Below are 16,595 nucleotides of genomic sequence, written 5' to 3'. Positions count from 1 at the left end.
GATCAGATCTCAGTGGGCCCCCATGAACAAATCTCGGTGGGCCCCCATGAACAGATCTCAGTGGGCCCCAATGAACAGATCTCAGTGGGCCCCAATGAACAGATCTCAGTGGGCCCCATGAACAGATCTCGGTGGGCCCCCATGATCAGATCTCAGTGGGCCCCCATGAACAAATCTCGGTGGGCCCCCATGAACAGATCTCAGTGGGCCCCCATAAACAGATCTCAGTGGGCCCCCATGAACAGATCTCAGTGGGGCCCCTTGAACAGATCTCAGTGGGCCCTCATGAACAGATCTCAGTGGGCCCCCATGAACAGATCTCAGTGGGCCCCCCATGAACAGATCTCAGTGGGCCCCCATGAATAGATCTCAGTGGGCCCCCATGAACAGATCTCAGTGGGCCCCCATGAACAGATCTCAGTGGGGCCCCTTGAACAGATCTCAGTGGGCCCTCATGAACAGATCTCAGTGGGCCCCCATAAACAGATCTCAGTGGGCCCCCATGAACAGATCTCAGTGGGGCCCCTTGAACAGATCTCAGTGGGCCCTCATGAACAGATCTCAGTGGGCCCCCATGAACAGATCTCAGTGGGCCCCCCATGAACAGATCTCAGTGGGCCCTCATGAACAGATCTCAGTGGGCCCCCATGAACAGATCTCAGTGGGCCCCCATGAATAGATCTCAGTGGGCCCCCATTAACAGATCTCAGTGGATCCCATCAACAGATCTCAGTGGGCCCCCATCAACAGATCTCAGTGGGGCCCCTTGAACAGATCTCAGTGGGCCCTCATGAACAGATCTCAGTGGATCCCATGAACAGATCTCAGTGGGCCCCCATGAACAGATCTCAGTGGGCCCCCATGAACAGATCTCATTTGGCCCCCCATGAACAAATCTCAGTGGGCTCTCATGAACAGATCTCAGTGGGCCCTCAATAAAAAATCTCAGTGATCCCCATGAAAAAAAATCACCATGGGACCCCAGGAACGCTGCTGCAATAGTCCGATTAATGTTTTGATTTTTTTTTTTAAATGTGTTGGTAATTCTCAATTTTACCATTTCCATTCCTTCAATCAAATGGTACAATTTAATTGGAAGGAGAAAATGCACATTGAAAATTTCAATTAAAATTTGGGGACGAATTTCCTGGGCCTTTTGGACACAGCTAGTCCACCCCTTTGACGTAAATAATAGAACATGACCTATCCAATGATTAGAGGTCGTCCTAAATCGACGTCACAATCTTAGGTGTGATTGAATTGGGGGGAGGGGCGAGGGGGGGGGGGGGTTTGGAAATGTGACGATTAGGGACGATGGCGGAGGGGATGTTCAGAAACACGATGCTGTATTTGTAAACAGAATATTAGAAAGTGAATACAGCATTAATCTCTGATTTTGTAAATTGTTATAGAAATTGATTAAATACTCAATGTTGACCCAGCTCAGTAAATATTTCAGAGAGAAATCGATGGTTAGACAAAACAGACCTGAAATGAAGGAGGTGGGGTGGGGGGAGGAGGGGGATGTAGGCTGAGCTGTGACGTCATTTTAGGTGGGAGGGTCTGGCTATGTGTCTAGTGGAAGAGGGTGATATAAACGTTAAAAAAGTGTGACGTCAATTATGGATGACGCAATAGTGCAAAAAAATGGTTTAGACTAGCTCAAAAAGCAGTGATATGACTAGCTGAACAAACAACAAACAGTGACATAACTGCTCCAATCAACTAACATTAAAAACCAAGAGAACTAAAAATTTAGATCAACAAATATTGAAATGAGTACCACCCCCTTCACACAATGTAGGCTTCACATTATTATTTAATTAATGTGTGTGTCTGGACATCTATACATCTAATAGCTGGGCTCATAATCATCCACAGAATAAATAACTCCTAGCATAACCTTCACGGTCTTAATGGACAATTACTAACCTACTGATAAATAAATAAATACATAACCATCTATAGATAAACAAATACGGACTTACATAATATTTATATTCATCAACTAATAATTGGTTTTAGTTACACAACCTATTAAATAGACCATTATATACTGAGTTATGTGACTCATTTATAGACCATTACATAGTACAATACCCACCTATAGACCATTACATAGTACAATACCCACCTATAGACCATTACATAGTACAATACCCACCTATAGACCATTACATAGTACAATACCCACCTATAGACCATTACATAGTACAATACCCACCTATAGACCATTACATAGTACAATACCCACCTATAGACCATTACATAGTACAATACCCACCTATAGACCATTACATAGTACAATACCCACCTATAGACGATTACATAGTACAATACCCACCTATAGACCATTACATAGTACAATACCCACCTATAGACCATTACATAGTTACATGACTAACATTTTGACTATGTATAGTTACAATGCATACCAATAGACCATAACGTACCAAGTGACAGGACCCCCCAATAGACGATTACATAGTTACATGACTAACATTTAGACTCTACCTAGACCATTACATAGTACAATACCCACGAAATAGACCATTACATAGTACAATACCCACGAAATAGACCATTACATAGTACAATACCCCCAATAGACCATTACATAGTACAATACCCACCTATAGACGAATAAATAGTACAATACCCACCAATAGACCTTTACATACTGCTTTACATGACCCCCCAATAGACCTTTATATACTGCTTTACATGACCCACCTATAGACCATTACATACTGCTTTACATGACCCCCTAATAGACCTTTACATACTGCTTTACATGACCCCCCAATAGACCTTTATATACTGCTTTACATGACCCACCTACATACAACAGACACTGAAATAGTCCAATGCCGCTCCATCGCTCCATTGCATGTTATAAAGCCATACACGAGTCGAGTGTGTTTACTCATCAATGATGTACACACCCGTCTTAAATTAGACCACTAACCTTAGCCAGTGACAAATCAGACCACTAACATTAATGAGTGTCAAATCAGACCACTAACTTTATGAAGTGCCAAATTGGACCACTAATTTTAGCCATAGCCAAATCAGACCACTAACTTTATGAAGTGCCAAATTAGACCACTAACCTTATAAAGTGCCAAATTAGACCACTAACCTTATGAAGTTCTAAATTAGACCACTAAACTTAATGAGTGACAAATTAGACCACTAACCTTAACGAATGACACTAAACTTAGACAGTACCAAATTAGACCACTAAACTTAGACAGTACCAAATTAGACTACTAACCTTAGCCATAGCCAAATTAGACCACAAACCTTAGTGTCAAATTAGACCACTAACCTTATGAAATTCTAAATTAGACCACTAAACTTAGACAGTACCAAATTAGACTACTAACCTTAGCCATAGCCAAATTAGACCACAAACCTTAGTGTCAAATTAGACCACTAACCTTATGAAGTTCTAAATTAGACCACTAAACTTAGACAGTACCAAATTAGACTACTAACCTTAGCCATAGCCAAATTAGACCACAAACCTTAGTGTCAAATTAGACCACTAACCTTATGAAGTTCTAACTTAGACCACTAAACTTAGACAGTACCAAATTAGACTACTAACCTTAGCCATAGCCAAATTAGACCACAAACCTTAGTGTCAAATTAGACCACTAACCTTATGAAGTTCTAAATTAGACCACTAAACTTAGACAGTACCAAATTAGACTACTAACAGTAGCGTACGCAGGGGGGGAGCAGGGGGAGCGGCCGCTCCCCCTCTGGCCATTTTCAGCAAAGTGGCGCCTTTTTGGAAACTTTTTAAACTCAAAGTTTTAAACAATGATATTTGTTAAAAAATATTTGTGGTCGGCACATCTATGTAAATCACAAGATTTCTTTTCATGCAGCAATTAAGCATTATTGTACTAGTCTAGTAGTGTCTACATTTACAACACGTATTAACAGCTGCATCAGTTTGCCATTCTAAAAATAACCATTACGATGAATTGCAATGTTTAAAAAACCTCTACGGTAGTACCACTTGGCAAGAGGGGTGTTAAGTTTAAGGCAACTGTATAATGTATTTGCTTACGAATAATTGAATTAGAAAATGTTATACATAAAAACTTCACACATAATTACTTTATATATACAGTTTGAATCGTGTGATTAATTTAAAAAAAATTACAATACAGAAACAAATACAACTGATGTGGCACCTCTATTTAAATTAAATTTTCTGTGAATATTGTTTTTACAATTACCAGTAAAAAGGTGTGTGATCAATACAGTGATCTAACCCATACCTATCACTATGTTAAAAAATGATCTTTAAAGAACACAAAGAAGCATTAGTTAATTAAAATATATGATCTGAATTAAAAGACTGATATTTTAATTAAATGTAGGCTGTTATTCCGAATGTTTTTCTATGATATCGAAAAACAAGGTTTTATACCAACTCTGATTTTAAAAACTTTCATTATTCTGTAATACTTTAGCATTTATGATGACGATATATTAAATTCTGATTACAGACAAAAACATTTTGTAAACACGCATAGTGTTAAGCAATTTCATTATATTCTAAAGTAATTATTTATTTATTTTGACATTTATAATTAAATGTGTAGATATAAACATATTTGTATTAAGAGAGTGATTATTTCCCCTATTTCACTTGTCTTAAATAATTTCCCAGGAATTATTGTGTAAGAATTTTTTTTTACAAGAATTACAAAACAGATTGTTTTACGTTAATTTTTTTTAATTGTAGTGTGTGTATACATATATATATATATATATATATATATATATATATATATATATATATATATATATATATATATATATATATATATATATATATATATATATATATATATATATATATTGTTTTTGTTTAGATTGATACAATTTTTGTTTTGTCGGCCTACATTGTGTGTTTTTTCTTATTTCTTCAGAGTACTACTTTCAATTTCTTTTACATCATAGTGAAGTAATGACATACAGCTAGTAATTTTATATATATATATATATATATATATATATATATATATATATATATATATATATATATATATATATATATATAATTCTCTTCTGGGAGCCGCTAGAAAACAAGCTGCAAACGCGCCTAGAAAACAAGCTGTAAACGCGCTCCCTACCTCCCCACCCCTACATGGTTTTAGTGAGCTGTGTTCACTCTAAATGTTTACAAGCAGAGCCAACGATTTTAAATGTAGGGGGGGGGGGGGAAGGAAGAGGGGGGGGGGTTATGGTCCTTAACGAGCTACTTATAGTGTTTTAAAGAAATATTTTCAGTGGCAGCGTTGGTAATGTCGAATTCACAAATTTTGAATTACTGAAAAGTAGAAAAAAACAACAACTAAATAGCGGCGTATGTTGTTATGCCGCGGGCCGGCTCGTATATATATAATACACGTATATAGAACGTGTTAAAAATTCGGCGCCTTTTTTTTGCTCTTTTCGCTCCCCCTACAACGAAAACCTGGATACGCCTCTGACTACTAACCTTAGCCATAGCCAAATTAGACCACAAACCTTAGTGTCAAATTAGACCACTAACCTTATGAAGTTCTAAATTAGACCACTAAACTTAGACAGTACCAAATTAGACTACTAACCTTAGCCATAGCCAAATTAGACCACAAACGTTAGTGTCAAATTAGACCACTAACCTTATGAAGTTCTAAATTAGACCACTAAACTTAGACAGTACCAAATTAGACTACTAACCTTAGTGTGATGACGCAAGGTTGCGTCGGAGAGCTCAGGTAGATAGCAGTAACAGGCTATAGAGTCCTTTCATATGACGTCACGTCCGTTCGTGATACCTACGCCGCCGCCACAGTGGTGTACACCAGACGTAAACACAATCAGCTGTTCGCCAGCGCTGGACGTGTTCACCAGCGCTGGACGCGTTCACTGTATGTAAAGAACCGCACCCGCGGAAAAGGAAAAATACGTTAAAAAACTTGAACTCTTATACTGTTATTGACAGTTTCGTATAAATAAATATGTGGACAAAATTTCTAAATAAAAATACTGTTAGTAATACTGTTTGCGTTTAGAGTTAAAGTAGCCGAATCTGATCAAATGCAGTTCTCGATACTTTGTTTCAGGTAAGGACAGTAAAATAATAAACTTCATTTTAATTATAAAAGATAACTATTAATAAAACAAATATGCTCGACCTTCACAAATACTAATAGTAAAAAACAAAGTCAAAAGTAATAATAAGAATAATAAGATCTAATAGTAGGCCTAATACCTGGCTCCGCTGGGTAGACATAGAATCTAGAATCTACTTCTTTACTTAAATTTAATTACTTTAGATCTACATTCGATTCAAAATACACCCATAATAAATCAAAAGTAGTCATAATAGGCCTAATAAAGCATTTAATTGTCTCTAAGATCTAAAATCTCGCTCTATTATCTAATCATTTTTTTAGCAAACGAAATTTTCTGAAATTGAAATAGATTGTATGACTAGACTTAGATCTAGAATCTGCTACTTAAATTAAATTGTAAAAACTTTATACAAGCATGTAGTTGATATTATTGTAGTAGAAGGCTTTAATAAATTACTAAGGCCTACCTACTTTGTTGTCTTTTTACAGCAATATGTATCTGATACTGGACTGAGTTTAATTAAATTCAAATTCATATCTAGTAATTGGTCTACTAAGTTTTTGTAGCCTAGTAGTACAATCTAGGTCATACCAGCCAACAACAAATAACCACATTATTATTATTTGGTTAATGATTAGGCTAATTTTTTTTTTAAAATCCACTGTTTATAAAAGAAACAAATCAAGCTAGAAACATTATAAGTGAGATGGTTTAGAATAATAACAATGGACCCAGTCTACAATTGATACAATTGCAGGTCTACATAGGGCCTACAGTCTAGTAGTTTACAGTAGGCACCTAGTGTGTAGCTAGTATACTAGTGTGTAGCTGTCCAGAGTTAAGATTCTTAATGCCTTAATGCTTTCCCCTGATAAGCCATGTGTGCTATAAATGACATAACATGACACCGAGGTGAGAAGTGTTGAGGGGAGAGCAGTGGGACTTTCCCCTTTGTTCTCCCTGCTGGGCCATGAGGGTCAAAATTATATAAGAAATACTATCTCTGTGGGGCTGGGTATCACGGAGGTGAGACATTTTCAGGGGAGGGCAGGGCAGACTCCTCTTTGGTTTTATTGTGGGCTAGATACAGGTGGGGGCAGCCATCATGTGGGTTGAACATCAGTATTAATGTGTCTGATTACTTCCCTGCTGGATTATAAGGGTCTTAAATTGTATAACATGCTACCCAGATTGGTTATTACCCATGGATTATATTAGCCGTTGTAGTGTGGGTTTTGTAGGAGTTAAGTGGTCTCACGTTTGCTACAGTAGATAACCTATAATATATTACTGCATTTGATCAGCTTCGTCTACTTAAACTCTAAACGCAAACGGTATTACTAACAGTATTTTTATTTAGAAATTTCGGCCACATATTTATATTATCCACGAAACTGTCAATAACTGTATAAGGATCTTCAATTCCTAAGAGTTCAAGTTTTTAACGTATTTTTCCTTTTCCGCGGGCGCGATTCTTTACATACGGTGAACACGTCCAGCGCTGGTGAACACGTCCAGCGCTGGCGAACAGCTGATTGTGTTTACGTCTGATGTACACCACTGTGGCGGCGGGCGTAGGTATCACGTGATTTAGGTCACGTGTTTGCAAGGACTCTATAGCGAGTTGGTCAGAGAGAGACCAATAAAAATACGTGAATGACCAGTCACATGGGACGGTCAGCTGACCACTGAGGCGTGGGTCAGTAGAGAGATAAGCCGGCAGTTGATAGGTAGCTAGCGAAGAGTAGAGAAGGTGTTAGGTTGTAGAATGGAGCAGACGTTGTTATGTAGAGAACAGTTAGATAGTGTTAGGAGTGGTCATGGGAGTGCGTAGTTAGTGGTATAGTGAACAGTTAGCAGTAGTAGTAGTAAACAGTAGAGAGTATAGAATAAGCTAGTTAGATAGAAACATGTATAATTGCAATAAAGAACATTTTGATTTTTATACTGGAACTTGTGTTATTGGATTCATTCGTTACGCCTCTTAAAAATCCCCACCCTCACAACTGGTACAACTAGAAGAACTTCAAACAAAGATCCTTTCGTACCATCACACTTAGCCATAGCCAAATTAGACCACTAGCCTTAGTCAGTGATGTTAAAACAGCATGAATAGTAGTCTTGCAAGAAGCTCTACATGTATTTTTTAATACAGCCATTATAAAAATACCGAATGTAAATTAACTGAATGTATGAAATTATCAAACTTTCTTTTCTTTGGATGTAACAATAAAAGAGTGTCTCTAAAATTAAATCACGAACTGGAACAGAAATAAATAGAAAGCAGACAATGTTTTCAAGTCTGTGTATATTATATTATTCTTCTATTTCGTCCATTCTTAATAATTAATTCGGCATCCCACGCCATTAATTTGTTTGATACCCGATTATTAGCTTTCGATCTATGCTCTAATGGTAATTATCTGCCCTAATTAAAGTCCATTATCGGTTTGAAGTGTGAAAAGCTAAAGAGCGCGTAAAATCCACTCGGTTGATTGATGTTTATGTTGTACTGCATTACATCGACTCACTTTTGTCATAGTATCTTTAAATTACAACATCTAATGAGATTAAAATTTGATATGATTGTGTTATAACTTTATTTGTAAACAATGGACCCATCCACAAAATGACACTGATATATTGTATCTCTTGTATATTCTTATTCCCTTTGTTTTTAATTTTAAACTATTGTGAAAGCCGAGTCCTCTTTTTCCTACAATCAAACACACGATGTTGTCGGCAAAATTCTTTTGAAAAAAAAAATTAAAATCCATTGCGCTAAGAGCCGCAAGATTTTAAGACAATTTTGCTTCCTTATAGCGTTGGAAAGGCGCCCATTGTGATTTTTCAATGTAATATGTACTATTTTGTATTGGTAGAACAACTATTCTGTACCATCCTGTATTCTACAAATAATCAAAAAGAATATATTAAAAATAATTTCGGTTTTATGTACGTTTAAATATTTTTTTTTATAAAAAAATAATACATACTAAAGAATGACATAGTATAAAAAGGAAATGTATATAAATTAATTATATAAATACAAAAAAAATATAAAAACAAACAACACGAGAAACCATTAGACATACAAAGCTTTCACGTTTCACATTCTTATGACCGACTCGATGTTAAGAAGTATTACGGCAGAAATAAAATAAAACAGATTTTCAAAACAATCGCAAATGTATTTTAACTGTACTTTAAAGCCCAAACCCCCTCAGCCCACCACGCAGATTGAAAAACCAATCCATTGAATCAACATTTAATTACACATTCGCATTTTCGGGTTGTTGTTTTTTTTTTAAATAAAAAAATAAATTAGACATTTTGTATTAGATCTATCTATAAGTAAACCATGTTGTGGGGTGACCTTTTTTATCTAGTTCCGCCACTGTACATTTGTGAAACATTTGATGTAATTTAATTTTCTACATAATAGTTACTTCATGTATACTAATATTTTAACCTAATATGTATTTAAATATTTCTTTTCTAGATTCATTGTGTTCCTATGAGTATAAATTTAAAACAATTAAACACAAGGCGATTTTTTCTTAGAACATAAGAAAGACAACTGCATTGATAATCTCTCTGTTTTTATGTTACGATTGTATCCCCGGATAAAGTAAAAATATTTCATTCTTGAAGAAAATACTTGCCGAAACGAAAGTTCGATAATTGATTGATAAATTGACACACAAAATATGAAAGCAAAAAAAAACACAATCCCCCTTTAAAATGAGCTATTAAAAAGTAATCTTTATAAAAACAATTTACTTAGTCATAGACAAAATATTCAGTTAAAAGCCTACATAAATAAAGTGTTAAGTTAGCATTTTGAACTCGTCATAAAGATATGAAAAAATGACGTGTTTAAGTCACTGCACCAGTTCGATCTATCTGATGGCACGACTTGCATTTTTACTTCTGTCTTCAAGCCACGCCCACCTCACAGTTTCATGCACTAGCACTTCCACACACACAGCCCACACTTAACCTCTCACATAGACACACACACACTTCTAGCTTTGACTAAGCCCCTTAGAATACTATCTGACCAATGGGTTGAGTCATTCTAGGCAGGGGAAGGAGAATTGAGATGATTCACCGTCTGTCACTGTACCGACATATCCACTCTCAATATTTACATGTCTGACTGAACTGCACTGGACGTACCTTAGCCTAGATCAGGGTGGCGCTAGTTAGAAGGTGTTGGGTCGATGGTGTGCGAGCAGTGTTCGGGTAAGCTGTGTTTTAATTCTCTGTTGAGTTATGTTTTAATATTCAGGTGAGTTGTGTTTTAATACTCAGGTAAGCTGTGTTTTAATACTCGTGTGAGCTGTGTTTTAATACTCAGGTAAGCTGTGTTTTAATACTCGTGTTAGGTGTATTTTAATACTCGTGTGAAGTGTTTTAATATTTAAGTAAGCTGTGTTTTAATAATCAAGTAAGCTGGATTTTAATACTCGTGTGAGGTGTGTTTTAATGCCTAGGTAAGGTGTGTTTTTTTTTATTACTCAGGTGAGTTGTGTTAAAATCCTCACGTAAGTTGTGTTTTAATCCTGTACATTTAATTTTCTCTGGTTAGTGTATTTGTTGTAATGATATTATTATTCTAGTTTTGCTGTAACCGTTAATACATAGTATGTAACAAATTAACTAATTAGTGTTTATACTCACAGTCCAAGTAAAGACATACATATCAACACAGACTAAGTTGCTTGTAATTAGTTCATTATGAACGAGCTTTGTGCTATTTTTTTTAACCATTTTGCGTGCATTAGTTGAGAATTTAATAATTTTTTTAGAGCATCGGTTGCAGTACTGATTGCTTGCATGTCTAGAGTGTGCTATAATTATACAGTCCTCCTTAATACACTACTTTAATCATTCTGAATTTGTTACAACAAACTTCCCGTCTTCAAAATGAGATCTATTTCTAAACCTTCCACACAATACCCACATATATTATAATTTTTACACACACTTAAATTAAGTTATAATTTTAACTTTTATAAATTACAAGGTGTATGCTGATTATAATGTTTTGAAACTACCGCTTTCCACTAGAACTTCAATCTACTAACTCTATACTTGGGTTAAATACGTTTAATTTTAAGTACAACTCATTTAAACGTTTATATTTACATGTTTAACTAACGAAAAAGCTAGTGATTTAAATGATACTACATTCAGTTGTATGCAAAATTAGTAAAACTGCTAACGATATTATAAATAGCCTTTATCTAATAATGTCTGTATTTTGAATTGTTGCTTTAGGTTGACGGATTAGTGAATATTGAATATCTAGAACATCCAACAAAATACAGAATTTTTCTTTAGGTAGACGGGTTAGTGAATTGAATATCTACAACATCCAACAAAATACAGAATTTTTCTTTAGGTAGACGGGTTAGTGAATTGAATATCTACAACATCCAACAAAATACAGAATTTTTCTTTAGGTAGACGGGTTAGTGAATTGAATATCTACAACATCCAACAAAATACAGAATTTTTCTTTAGGTAGACGGGTTAGTGAATTGAATATCTACAACATCCAACAAAATACAGAATTTTTCTTTAGGTAGACGGGTTAGTGAATTGAATATCTACAACATCCAACAAAATACAGAATTTTTCTTTAGGTAGACGGGTTAGTGAATTGAATATCTACAACATCCAACAAAATACAGAATTTTTCTTTAGGTAGACGGGTTAGTGAATTGAATATCTACAACATCCAACAAAATACAGAATTTTTCTTTAGGTAGACGGGTTAGTGAATTGAATATCTACAACATCCAACAAAATACAAAATGTTGCGGACGTCCGGCACAATTCGACGTGTGTGGCAGACGTGTGTCCAACAATACCCTGCCGTCATGACGTCAACAACGTCGTACAGCACCACAGTGACAGAAGGGAAACCGTTTGAAGAGATGCCCGGCCCCAGGGGGATCTACACCTGGCCGTTAATAGGCACAGCCCTACACTTCAAACCTTTCAGTGAGTCTATACGTCAATACATTTGTAGTATTGTAATGATTGTAGCCCTACACTTCAAACCTTTCAGTGAGTCCATACGTCAATACATTTGTAGCATTTTAATGATGGTTGTTAGCCCTACACTTCAAACCTTTCAGTGAGTTTATACGTCCATACATTTGTAGCATTTTAATGATGATTGTAGCCCTACACTTCAAACCATTCAGTGAGTTTATACGTCAATACATTTGTAGCATTTTAGTGATGATTGTAGCGATACACTTCAAACCATTCAGTGAGTTTATACGTCAAAACATTTGTAGCATTTTAATGATGATTGTAGCGATACACATTAAACCTTTCAGTGAGTTTATACGTCAATACATTTGTAGGATTTTAATGATGATTGTAGCAATACACATTATACCTTTCAGTGAGTCTATACGTCAATACATTTGTAGCATTTTAATGATGATTGTAGCGATACACATGAAACCCGGCTAAAGTAAGAATTGCATGTTCTAGTGATATAATGATACAATGACAAGTATAATAACATTTTTTAACAATAATGCTTAAATAGTTAACTAACGTAATATATTACATGAAAAGACTGCATTTTTATTTCCGCCAATTTTTTTTTAATCTGTATCCATTATTAAACGTACACAGTGGTCCTGGATATGGTAATATTTCTACTATCAAATCACGAACTTGGCCTGGAATTTCGTTAAGTATCGGTTTATTTTATAAGCTGAGTCAGGGAAGGTGTTGAGTCAGTGTTTCGGCTCAGTGACTCATGTCATTGCTGACTACGTTTAGACTATGATTCAGTTCGTAGATTTTTATCGTAAAGACAACCCATTCGGACTTAGCGGAAGATAAGATTGTCTTGATCTGTATCCTTGACTTACATTTATCTCATACCTGTGACATTGACTCGCATATTTCTCCCACCTGTAACCTTGACACATTTCTCCAACCTGTAACTATGACACAGTTGTCTCACTATTGTAACCTTGACACATTCGTCTCACTATTGTAACCTTGACACATTTGTCTCACTATTGTAACCTTGACACATTTGTCTCACCTGTAACCTTGACACATTTGTCTCACTATTGTAACCTTGACACATTTGTCTCACTATTGTAACCTTGACACATTCGTCTCACTATTGTAACCTTGACACATTCGTCTCACTATTGTAACCTTGAGACATTTGTCTCACTAGTGTAACCTTGACACATTCGTCTCACTATTGTAACCTTGACACATTTGTCTCACTATTGTAACCTTGACACATTTGTCTCACTATTGTAACCTTGACACAGTTGTCTCACTATTGTAACCTTGACTCACCCCCAACACCTGTAAAATGACTCCAATCTTTCCACCTGTAATCAAATAGCTGAGTACACGGCCGAGACCTCCCACAAACTTGTCGACTCACTCTTTGACAAGTACGGACCAGTGGTCAAGGTCCAGCTGGGCAGGAAGTTGGTCATGGTGTCTGACCCCAAGGACATTGAAACTGTCTTCAGAAACGAGGGCAAATACCCCAACCGTCCACCAGTCGAGTTGGTTGAAGTGTATCAGAAACGACGCGGGATCACCAAAACTTTAACGGTGGAGTAAGTGGATTTGAAACTTATACCTAACTCACATGATAGCCCTTAAGCTGTTTGTCCATTGTTTTTTATTTGTTTGTACTTGGGCATTAAGACACAGATACACATACATTTACACATGAAGAAGCATATATATATATATATATATATATATATACATCACAATCTTCCTAGATTTATCCAAACACAATTGCACAATTGTATAGCCTTATATAGCAACATACAACCAAACACACCTGTATAAGCCTTATAATCACCTGTAACCTTCCTGTTTCAGACAGGGAGAGAACTGGTACCGCCTACGTTCTGCCGTCAACAAACGGTTGATGCGAGCCGACTCAGCCACTCACTACCTGCAGCAACAGAACCACGTGACCGACGACTTCATCAAAATCCTGGCCACCAACAGTCTGAGACCAGAGGAGTTGTCGGAGCTGTTTTATAGATACGCCTCTGAGAGTGGGTTTCTCTTTGTTGGTCAAGTACAGGAGTCTCCAAACTACGGCCCGCGGGCCGTATGCGGCCCGCGAAGTCCTCTCATCCGGCCCGCGGAGATCTTTTTGTCCAAGGAAAAATTGTTTGTTGGTGCTTATGAGGAACTTTGCGCAGTAAATCAAAGACATGCCTGGAACAAACTGGCCCCCGAACTGAAATTTGATAGTTAATGCGGCCCTCGGACTGAATAGTTTGGAGACCCCTGGTCTAGTACATACTTGAGCTAGATGTCTTTTTTAGTTCAGCTTAGTTGTTCGTAGGTTAACTGCTTTCTTTGTTTGTTAACATTGCTGGTCTAGTATATGCATGAACTAGATGTCTTTGCTAGATAATCGTGATGTTGTAAATTTGATAACTTGATTACGTTGTGATACCGTGATGTATTGTTGTTATGTTGTCAACACCGTCCTGGTGTCATGTCAGAAATGTGTCAGCATTGACCTCCTGTCAGAAATGTGTCAACATCTTCATCCTAGGCATCGGCGTCGTCACGTTCAACAAGCGTCTTGGTTACCTTGACAACAGTGCTGACGAGGAGGCTAACAAGTTTCTGGAAGCTTCTAAAACCGTGTTCAGGCAGATTCACATGAGCATGAGTGGGAAGTCGCTCATGCATAACCTGTACAGGAACAAAACTTACCGGATCTTTGAGAGGGCTATCGATATTGTTAAAGCGTGAGTGAGATGATCTTTGAGAGAGCTAATGATAATGTACACCTTTTATCTTTGAGGGTGCTTTTATTGTGGCGATATCATGAGTGCTTTGTACTTTTGTAATTTAATCTTCTGAGTTCTAAATATTAAATGTTTCACTTTCCAGCGATGCATTATTGTGAGTTAAAATTTAGTTTAATTCATTTGTTTTGTTTTTTCAATTATCAAACTACGTGCGCTATATAAATCGCATCACTTAACAGTTACAACTTTGATCAGTAGTTTAAATATCTTTGTTTTAGGAACTCAGCGAAGCACGCTATAAAAGCAAGGGAGATAATCAAACAGCAGGAAAAAGACGGTACGTTTAATCCTGACGAGCCGAACTTGCTGCTCTCCCTTGCATCAGAGAAAGAGTTGTCGGACGATGACGTATCTAACATGATAGACGTCTTGTACAGTGCTGGGACAGACTCGGTGAGTTCAAACTCTGGGGTTAGCCGTCCAACATGGCAAATATGCTGTATGGGCCGTCCAACATGGCAAATATGCTGTATGGGCCGTCCAACATGACAAATATGCTGCATGGGCCGTCCAACATGGCAGATGTGCTGCATGGGCCATCCAACATGCCAGATGTGCTGTATGGGCCGTCCAACATGGCAAATATGCTGGATGGGCCGTCCAACATGGCAGATGTGCTGCATGGGCCATCCAACATGCCAGATGTGCTGCATGGGCCGTCCAACATGACAAATATGCTGTATGGGCCGTCCAACATGGCAAATATGCTGTATGGGCCGTCCAACATGGCAGATGTGCTGTATGGGCCGTCCAACATGCCAGATGTGCTGTATGGTCTGTCCAACATGGCAGATGTGCTGCATGGGCCATCCAACATGCCAGATGTGCTGCATGGGCCGTCCAACATGACAAATATGCTGTATGGGCCGTCCAACATGGCAGATGTGCTGTATGGGCCGTCCAACATGGCAAATATGCTGTATGGGCCGTCCAACATGGCAAATATGCTGTATGGGCCGTCCAACATGACAAATATGCTGTATGGGCCGTCCAACATGGCGAATATGCTGTATGGGCCGTCCAACATGACAAATATGCTGTATGGGCCGTCCAACATGACAAATATGCTGTATGGGCCGTCCAACATGACAAATATGCTGTATGGGCCGTCCAACATGACAAATATGCTGTATGGGCCGTCCAACATGACAAATATGCTGTATGGGCCGTCCAACATGACAAATATGCTGTATGGGCCGTCTAACATGACAAATATGCTGTATGGGCCGTCCAACATGACTTATCAATTACATCTTTAGATAACAAGTGTAGTGTTTAAGGGCTTACAGCATGTTAAAATGTCCACTTCAATACAACCTTAACATAATGAAGCGAGTCTTGAATTAAAACCACGATGACCTTACAGAATGTCCAGACAGTCGTAATCTATGGAGGGTTCTATAGATGAGTTGTCTAGACAATATAAGCGACAACCATCCGCTAAACCATCTGTCCCAGGGTTAAATCAGATTCGCTGGAGATGACGGCAAACATTTATTTATGCGAGAAACACCAACCTACATCATCAGACTGTAGCTAAAATGAAACGCCAAAAGAGATAAGGAATCCTAAATCAGCAGATAACGG

At 37.4% G+C, this 16,595-nt stretch overlaps 1 protein-coding gene across 1 annotated transcript; it reads left to right on the top strand.

Moving 5' to 3' along the window:
* Window positions 1-11,975: 11,975 nt before the first annotated feature.
* Window positions 11,976-14,949, top strand: LOC131940897 (cytochrome P450 10-like). The gene is made up of 4 exons (XM_059299803.1): window positions 11,976-12,165; window positions 13,556-13,778; window positions 14,053-14,234; window positions 14,747-14,949. The coding sequence occupies exons 1-4, from the start codon at window positions 11,976-11,978 to the stop codon at window positions 14,947-14,949; spliced, it is 798 nt and encodes a 265-aa protein (XP_059155786.1).
* Window positions 14,950-16,595: the final 1,646 nt, after the last annotated feature.

This window comes from Physella acuta, unplaced genomic scaffold (genome assembly GCF_028476545.2).
Source record: "Physella acuta isolate Inbredline_101_S28 unplaced genomic scaffold, ASM2847654v3 ptg000335l, whole genome shotgun sequence".
Classification (NCBI taxonomy): domain Eukaryota; kingdom Metazoa; phylum Mollusca; class Gastropoda; family Physidae; genus Physella; species Physella acuta.
This window is presented reverse-complemented; position numbering and strand designations above follow the sequence as displayed.